We start from the raw sequence: 9833 nt of genomic DNA on the forward strand, positions 1-9833 counted from the left end.
CATGAATTTTAGGAAGTACATGAGATAGAACAGATGCCTTTAAGAGAATAACAAGCTTCATCTTTCTAAAGGTCATGCCAATCTCCTCTTTTGAGTATGAGTACCTCTAGATCTCAGCCAGTAACAGCAGAATTTTTCATACATGTGAAAAAACGCTGGGATTTTTTAATCATATGTTACGAGTTCTTCTGTTGGTAATGTCTGCTTTGTGTCCTTCCTTTTATTAAATTTATCACATGACTGGCTGACAGAGTACCTGAAGTTACGGTCGCCTTCTTAGTGACTTGGCTAATGACAAGTGTATCTCTGCAACCTTAACTTCGAGCAAGCCATTTTGCTTGGATTTTTGTTTTGTTTGTTTGCTGTGGGATATGCGGTAACCACGGTTTCCTATGAGTTAACCCACGGAAGCCTTAGAACGCAAACGCCGGCGGTTGCTGGGATGTGGGTGAGCTGAGGTGAGGCACGGCTTGCGGCCCGGGCTGGCCGGCGAGGGCACAGGCAGCGGGCACGGCTGGGATCTTGCTGCCGGCTGGCGGTGAACGTAAAAACTGCTGCTGTGAATTCGGCTGTCACGGCTACAAATGTGATTGTCGGAAGAATACACACCACCAAAACGCAGGCTTTTGAAATGTTTTGCTGTTGTTTTCTCTCTAACACACCCGTGAGCGTGTGGTTTATTCAGAGCATACTGGGCTGTGGTAGCTGGTCGGAAAAGAGCCGTGAATGCTCTGAGTGGGCAGGTCAGGTCTCTAGGTCAGCCGTGACTCTTATTCTTGTCACTGTGGAGTGACTTGATCAGAGGTCAGTGCTGCTGGGAGCAGCAGTCTCACGAGAAGCTCTTCGCTGACAGCAGACTGTGCTTAACTAAAGTTGCAATTAGAGGGACGGAAAGTTTTGCCTGATGAGGAGCTACAGGATCTTCCCCAATCTTATCTTATTCCCAGGCAAAGAAGCTTCAACAGGTGCTTGAATATTTTGCTTAAACTGTATAAGACAGTATTTATTTCCAAAGAATAGGCACAGGTAATTTGAAAGGTGAAGGAGCTTTACATTGTAGTTATGCTCACACTTCATATATGTTACACAGTCAGTAAACCAGGTTACTTCTGTGAATGTCAATTTTGCTGATTAAAAAAAAGTGCTGCATAAGAAAAAAAGAAAAGTATCTGCTTCTGTTGCTTATAATTCCTGTTTGTTTTGGGTGTTTTTAACCATAATGTAAGTAAATAAATGATCTCTGTTTTATGCTGTTGTTGTTGTGCGCTATGTGCCAAGTTTGAACTTACAGTTCATGTTTAGGGCCAAGCTTAAACACCTTAGTAATGGCCCTTTGAAAGGGACATGCTGACACAGCCTAATGCCAACCATGTGTGTATGCCACTGCAATAAAGGCAAAATTACTTAAACAATGTTCTGGTTTGGTTGAAGATCAGAATGCATTTCTATAGGAATTTTTTTTTACTTTTACTTTGTTTTTTTGCTCTTACAGAATAATATTTGTATCAACACTTTTAAAATGAAACACTAAGGAAAGAGTTAATAAAAAACCCCATTAAAACCTAAGGATAATTTAATTCAATTCAACAACATTTTTATTTGGGGAAACCTATGCATATATGTTCCAAATATGTGTGTTCCTTAAGACAGGGAACCCTTATTTATCTGTTGCAGGTAGCTATCTCTTGCATGGGAGTGGAAGTTTTGAACTGGATTTTCAGTTGGCTAAATTAGTCCATTTTGTGGTGTTTGTATATGTTGTAGTGAAGGTTTGTGGAAGAAAGAAGTCTGATTCACCACAGGAGAAAATATTTCTTGCTGAAGTGAAGAAACAAAAGAGTGATCCAGAATTACATTCAGTTCCTGAAACCATTTTTAACTCTTCCTTGTCCAGATATTTAAATTTTTAAAGTATATTAACTTTAAGAAGTTACTTCCATGTTGCACTAGTATTTGTTTATTAAATCTGTATTTATATTTTCCTGCTCTTGACAGTGGGATGTTCTATGATGGAAATCATACCTACCTTATTGAGCCAGATGAAAACTACACTTCAGATGTAAGTAGAACTTAGAGTAGTCCTGCTGTGTTTGCTGAGTACAGTCATCCATAGGTACAGGGTAGCCATAAGGCCGTGGGACCAAAGGGTCATCCCCTCATTCCCAACTCATTTACTTCGTATGTGAGACTCCATCTTCACAGACAAAAGCAGACCTCCAAATCTGAGGCAGTGGTGGGTCTATATGTCTGTGCTCTGTAACACTTGGCTGTAGAGCAATACAGCACCAGAGGAGGGTCCCTTGGAGCCAGCAGCAGAAGCTGTGAGTGCCCTGTCCCCTTCTCTGGCACTTCCTGCTCTGGGTTTGTTGTATCACTCTCCTCCTGGGTCATCCTTGACTCCAGTTCAGCAGCTCCTGTGACTCTCATTGACTCTCTCCCCGAGCAGCTCTGGGAGCCTAGTTTAGGCCTAGCTCTAAGTGTGCTCAGCCACTGTGTCTGAGGTACTCAGATATAAAAAGTGATTAACTGTGGCATTACCCATCACACTGCAGTTGGGAAAAGAGGACTGTAGAGTAATGGTGCCTTGCAACTTCCATGTTCACTGGTGTATGTTTTGGGTAAGAAGAACCTTTGGAATTGTCTGTTTAATGCTCATGAGATGGATTGATTTTTCCTGGTTTAATATGGGCAATATTTACTATTTCAGGATGACTTCCATTTCCACTCTGTTTACAAATCCAAGTTGTTTGAATTTCCTTCAGTTGACCTGCCATCTGGTATGATATTTTAATATTCATGACTTATTAAATGTTTTAGTCTAAGGCCAAATTTGTTGATTGTATTTGATAGATCATATTCTGTTAGTATATTGTTTCATTATATATACCTTCTTTTTCCCAATTAAATAAAAAGGCACTGAAAAAAACCCATTTTGAAACAGTGAAAGCACGGGAAAAGAACCTGAAGTGATGAAAAAACCCTGAATCCAGGAAATGAAACCTCTCCTAGAGCTTCATGTTATGATACATGTTTCTCTTAACAAGTTATGTGGTCTGTGGGCTGGATTATGTGCTAGTAGTTGTAGAAAGGAAAGGACTGAGGTAGCCTAGAGATGATGAAAATAAACACCACATTGACGATGGTTGATAACTCTTCATGGCTTTTTCCTGTTTTGAGATACAGGGTGAGTGCCATGATGTGAGCATAAGCCTGGGAGAGAAGAAGTTGCCAAAGGTCGTTGCTGTTCAGTGACTCTCCTCTCCAGTCTGATCAGCATTTTTCACAGTGCTGGCTATGATGAGGGCCATGCATTTTAGTGCAAATGAATTTGGAGGCAGAAGTGGATTCAAGTGCTTGTAGTGATGAATGCCCATATTGTGTGTGGAGGGAGAAAGGTTTTTTAAAAAAATGGGTTTTCATCTGAGAGGTCAGCTTGTTAATTGAAGCTAAAATTGCAGTATTTATGACATATTCCCATTCTGTCAAGGATTTGTCAGTTTCACAGATGCGTTTTTCTGCTCTACCGTACATATCCTAGATAAATGTAACTGTCCTTCATAGACACTGACATTTTGGTAGAAACCACTTCTAGACTAATTTCTTCAGGAGAGTTACAGATGTTTGGTCATCTTGTTACAAACTGTTTGTCCTATATCAGTCCAAAAGTTTGTTTTTATATATATATATATATAGATATATATTATATAGATATAGATAACAAACTTTTGGGTCTGAGATCTTGGGTGTGAGTACTGCACATAGATGGGTCCATCCCTGGAGCACAGTTTGTGCAGATTTGCCAGTTGTTAAGCAAAGTAGAATCATTCAGGAAGCTAATGAGAAAAGTGGGAAAAAAGAGGGAAATTGCTACAATTGGGTTGCCTTAATTTCAGTTCTGAGAAAGGAATCTGTCTGAATCTAAATGAAGCAGTGTACCAGCTTGGTGCCTCCTGTCCTGTGATGATGATTGCCCGGGCGAGGTGGAGGCAGTGTTGGGATGGAGGGACATGAGCACAAAGGGCTTGTGCAGTGTAAGACATTGACTTCTGTGTCACAAAACTTCCTATGTACCTGCACCTTAAGCACTTACCATGCTTACTACCTGTGCTTGCAGAGATGGTGGTGTAATGAGAACAATTTATTGAACATAAGGTCAAATAATAAAGTGCATCTTCCGTCACATTTTCTTGAGGACATATAATTCAAAAGATTGGAAATAATGCAACCAATGCTGAGTTTAAAATAACTCTTCTGTCTCATGTTGTTAAACTAAGAGACTGCTAGCGCTGGTACTTGCTAGGTACCTATAAACTGTTTTATAAGATTTCCTAATAGTGAAGCTTTCTGTTTTCAAGATTTTGGAATAAAACTGTTTTCTGCTTTTAAAATTACAAAAAGGGATTAATTGCAAGTAAATGCCCTGGTTTCACCTCCACCAAAGCTTCTTGATTTTCAAAAAACTGTCAAACTAGGGCTTCAGGGTCTTGTTTTGTTTGTTTATTTGTTTTTCCTCAAAAATCCAGACATGCTAGTACACTTTTGATTTTACTATAGATAACAAATAAATAGTTGCTGGCTTTGCTGTACAAAACCCAGCATGTGACATAATTGAACATGTTGCCATTTAGATTGAAGTAGAATCACAGGATTGTAGAAAACATTAAAAAGGAAATTCAGTTGCAGAGTGCTAGTCTTCTCAATTATACAAGTATTTGTAATGTGGATAAGAGGTACACGGTGCTAATCTTCCATCACTTTATGTTTAGGATCCCATGTAGGAGAAATAAACTTTAATTCACAGTCTACTCTTCTGCATGCCCATACTTGTTTTTGTAAAATTGTTTGAAAAAGTGTTTCTGATGTTTTTAGTGACAATTACAGTAGATTTATTATATTATATCCTCATTAGGAAACACACCATTTTTCTTTGTTTCTGATTATTCAATTTTGCAAGTCATCCTCCATGCACAATCACACTCTAGAGGATGAGAGCTCCACCAGTATCTCTGCCCCTTCCCTGCCAGTCTGGAGAGGTCTGACTGCTGTCTTGACTTGACTTTTTTTTCTTTAAATAATATTTGCAGTTAATTGCTAATAGTATTGTTGTGATTGATTTTTTGAAAGTACTACAACAAAATTATTATTAGCAGTAGCAAGCACTGTGCTGGGGTGGTATGTCATCAGTATTTCTTACATTCCTTACTACTCTCATAATTTATCAATTTGACTGGCCTAAGGAGATTTTCCTTGAAGCCAAGATTTTTCTCTTATCTTTAAAAGAGCATGTGTGTAAGGTAAGATTTTCACTCAGCATTTCCGCTGCATTAGGAATGGACTGGATAGATCACCAGCTTCAATATCAGTGTTAGAAAGGGAAAAAATTCAAATAATAGGGATTACTCAGTATCAGTGATAGTAAAAGCACACTCTATGATATCACAGTTTAATAGCAATGTACTTTATACATTCTTTTGCTCCCTGGATATTAAAAAAAACACAAGCTGTTGCAGAAAAGAATTTATTATACTGTGCTTTGCAATGGTCTGAGGAATAATGAGGATTTTAAATAAGCAAAGCTTGGACAGATGACTTGGCACGCTTAGAGCATTTGACTTTATATTTAGTGGACTGTATTTTTTCTCACCATCTCTGTTGAGGTCTACAATGCCCTGGCATAATGTAGTGGGTTAGACCTGAGTTGATGGTTAAATAATAATATGTTATCAAAGGTGCTGTTTTTCAAATAATACATAACAGATGTCCTTTTCTTTTGAGGTCACATGAAAAATATGTAGATATGACACTTAGGAACGTGGTTTAGGGGGACTTGGCAGTATTAGGTTTATGGTTGGACTAGATTTTAGCAGTTTTTTCCAAGCAAAATGATTCTATGATTTTGTGAATCTTTGTTACATTTTTTTCAATGTAATATATTCCCATCAAAATATCTGCTAGACACTCTCAACTATCAACATTCCCCGTGATTTTGCTGGTCATGTTCTTTTGCCTGAGGGCCCTTGGCTAGAAATGCACCCTGTGTGGGTTTATCCATCTTGTGAATTATAAGGCTGTGTTAATGTGTGTTAATGTGTTAATGGTAATGGCTGCATCATTTCCCTCTAGAGATGACTGACTTCCGATTGTGGGTAAAACAATCACATTTGCTGGTAAAGTTATCTGAGACCCTGTATATACATACTGTAAATTATTATTTTATTGATTGAAAAGTGTCGTGTTTACCAGTTTCATAACCCATGTTACAAAACCAAAAATGACAGGTTGAGATCCAGTTGTGTAGCGCTAGAACACCGTCTAAACTAATTAACGTACATAAAGCATAATCAAAAACATTGTAAAAAAGTTTTCAAGATTTAATATCACTGCAAGCTCAAGTGTCTGCAGGTCTTTAAGCAATAAAGCTTTGGGTTTGATTTAATTTATTTTTGGTCTGTTTTCTAAAGAAAGTCCTCAAGCACGCTGGTGTAACCATGAAAACATTTTTAAGCAGAGAGCCTGTGATTGTCCAGGTTGCTCCATGAGAAGATACCTGCAAACCTCATGTACCAAAATTCATGTGCCCATTTTACCCAAGACAATACCAGTTAGTCATGCTTCGTTTTCCTGGTTTGCGTTATTAGTAATTTGCCACTCCTGGTTAAGATTATCACTTAGGCCTGGCAATGACTTGTCAAATGGGCAACTCAGGTTTGTGTTTTAAGATTCTGCTGATATGGCAGCCCTGTGAAATTCCTATCAGCATGGTTTTTAATCCTATTTTTGAACCTCATACAGAAATTGTACAATTAAGATACAGCAGGAAGTGAAGCTGTGAGAAACTTTCCTGTCTCACCAGCAAAACTGAACTTGTGAGGAATTTGTAACACAACCAGAAGTTGTGTACAAAGATATGTGAACTGGAAGTCCCTTAATTTACACAGCTCCATAAACTCTATAGCACTATAGGAGTGCTCTGTAAACCCTACAGGACTATTTACTTCTCTGCAGGACTGGTAAAATCTCTCTGGAACACTGAAAGAAGTTTTCAGTTCCTGGAAACTGAAATAATGTCCAAAGCTGCAGAAAGCACAAAAGAGGAAAAGCAGTAAAAGGAGTAAGACATTATTACAAACTCAGCAACTGCAAACATTTAATTTGCATGTCTCAAAGAAAGATCTTCTTGGGGTTATGCGAATAGCAAACACATTTATACAAGATAAGGAAAGAGGTTTATTTTGTATAAGGAAAAAAGAGGCAGGGACTATGAACCTAAAATTAAAGATGGAAAATTACTTCTTGGACATTTGAAAGGATGAGAGCAGGTGTTGTCTTCTGCTTAGTTTATAGTATGTCCTTTTCCATGAGTGGCTAGTAATAGATTTGGTGAAAAGGATTTGGCAAAAGAATAAACTGCTTGATGCTTATGATTAGAGGTTTAAGAAGCTAAAGACACAGAGGGATTAGCAGGGAGGATTATTGTATTGGTAAGTGAGTATTGCCAAAATCTCATAAGGTTTCTCCCAACTCTGACATATTTTGCTTTGTGAATATAATCGTCTTAAAGCATTAATTCTGCCTTCCATGCTCTTCTTATTAATTTAGGTAGATATTGCAAGAGCTCTGTGAATGTCTGCTGAATTCCCGAAAATGTGATTCACTCCATGGAAGCACTATGCTAATAATAGTTCATGCCCAGTGTTGTGAAGTTTTGGCATAGAACATCTGCTTTGCTTTCTGAAGCGTGACACCCACAGATCATCTGTTTCAACAGACCCAGATTATCACTAGTAGAGTTTTTTATAAGAGCCCTGTTACTGGGAAGCATCTGTAGCCTTGCCTCCCTTGTAGCTGGAAGCTTGTAAAAATGAGTTGTTCCTGCATCTGAAGAATGCCATACTACTGTCATGTTTCGTCAGGGTCACTAATTGATGGGCTATATTTTTATAAATATTCAATGTATTTGTCTGTGTTTTCTGCTCAGAGTTCTGGCAGATGAATACTACATCACAGAACTTTGTTGTAAGGCCAAGACACAAAAGAAGGAAAAGGCAGGTATGTGCCAATATGCTTGTTTTTAAGGAATACGCCATCAAGTTTGCTTCATGTCTGCTGAGTTAATTTGTCCAGATGGAGTCCTGCTGCTCCTGCTGGTTTGGCATGAGATCTCTATATCAATACAGCTAATACAAAAAGAGGTATCTAATGTAGGCTAAACTTTGATGGGTTCTCTTGGACATTGCCTACCTGAAGAGTTAAGAAATTTTTAAATAACTGCTACATTGCAAATGAAAAAATAGGTAAAATATTTTTGCTCATTTTGAGTATAGTTTTATCAGAAACTCCCATTAATAAAACACATATATTTTTTTATGTTGCAATAGTGACAAGTAGCTAGTTTGTCCCACTTTATTTTGTTTCAAAATAAATATTCTAAACAGAGACTTCACTGTTTATTAAAGTGGGGAAGGCACTAAGTGCAGATGTTTGTTACCAGTTACACTCTCTCTGTATTGTTAGACCCTCTTAGAGTTACATTCTCTCCATAGGTTCGTCAGATTCCACGTAAAGTTGAAGAGGAAACAAAATACATTGAGTTGATGATTGTAAATGATCATCTAATGGTAAGACTGACGCATTTCAACATCTTACAATTATAATTAGCATCAAATTGTCTTAATTTATCCAGAGAGCATAACAATAAAGAACAATATAAGGCTGGAATAAATTCAGTATATCCTTAATAGAAGAGATTATGGTCTCATTAAACATTGATGAAGTTGGTTTTGAATTTTGGCAAGTTAATTTCGCCAAGAATGCAAGTAGGCCTGAGTATCAGAAAGAAGAGTCATAAAGTAACTAATGTCAGTGTGACTTAAGCTGATGATTTTCTTTCTGGCTTTCCTGAGCATTTGTCTTAGTTACAGCCACTCAGCAATCAATAGTGCAGTTATTTCAATTATGCAGCAGCTGTTGAGCGTGGGGAGATCAACAGTGACTAGATTTTTTGATACATCCCAGTCAATGTAGAGAAAATTACTTTGTTAAGCTTGTATACTTTCTCTGGGAGAATACAGTGGGGTTTTTAACATAGCAGAAAGAGACATAATAACAGTGAGTGTATTGAAGAAAAGCCAGTGGGAAAAGGCACAGATTTATGTCAGTGAAGATGGTTAATAACTAATGAAGGGAATATCAAAGGAAATGGTGAATTCTTCATCACTTGCAGTGTTCAAAGGTAACTTCAAACACAAACAATATGATTTGTTCTTGAAGTAACTGGATAAAGTTCAGCCTGGTAGTGCCCATCTGACTGGTGACATTAGATGATTTTATAGTCCCTTATGGCTTTGAAATCAAAATATTTCTGTGAATCTTGTCTACTTCTTCTGTAATATGCTGCACTTCTTTCAGGCACTACCTGAAATGGCAAAAATAGACATGAGAGTGTACAAGGAGTGCCTCTGTCCTTAGACAGTGTACTCCTCCACCAGCTCAGTTTGGTGAACATAGCAATACATTCTTGGATTAAAACTAATAATATTGGATGAAAATTGCCTTAATCAATGTAATTGTGTTTGATCCTAAAGACCTGAAGCCACAGCTTTTCCCTTGGGATCCTATCTATTGAGACAGGTTTTCTTCAAGGACAATGTTTCCTAATTTTGTCTGATCACAGCTGCTGCAAGAGTCAGTCCAGTTAGGAGTTTATTCTCTGAGGCAAGTGTTAGTGAATGTCCATGATCAAAGAAGCCAAATCATTTCCTCCTGCGAGAAGGAAATAGCATTTGCTATGGGCTTAACTTCCTTGGTTTTGGTGGTTTACCCCCCGCCCCATT

At 37.9% G+C, this 9833-nt stretch overlaps 1 protein-coding gene across 4 annotated transcripts in view; it reads left to right on the top strand.

Moving 5' to 3' along the window:
• ADAM22 (ADAM metallopeptidase domain 22) overlaps positions 1 to 9833 on the top strand; it is a 70808-nt gene that overhangs the window by 15439 nt on the left and 45536 nt on the right. For all 4 annotated transcript variants that reach the window (XM_017729244.1, XM_017729246.1, XM_017729245.1 and 1 more), the window contains exons 3-6: positions 1996 to 2059; positions 2708 to 2777; positions 7979 to 8049; positions 8544 to 8618. In XM_017729244.1, coding sequence (XP_017584733.1) covers positions 2000 to 2059; positions 2708 to 2777; positions 7979 to 8049; positions 8544 to 8618 — 276 coding nt within the window. In that variant the 5' untranslated portion in view covers positions 1996 to 1999. The remainder of the gene's footprint in view (positions 1 to 1995; positions 2060 to 2707; positions 2778 to 7978; positions 8050 to 8543; positions 8619 to 9833) is intronic.

The sequence above is a fragment of the Corvus brachyrhynchos genome, unplaced genomic scaffold, assembly GCF_000691975.1.
Source record: "Corvus brachyrhynchos isolate BGI_N302 unplaced genomic scaffold, ASM69197v1 scaffold142, whole genome shotgun sequence".
NCBI lineage: Eukaryota > Metazoa > Chordata > Aves > Passeriformes > Corvidae > Corvus > Corvus brachyrhynchos.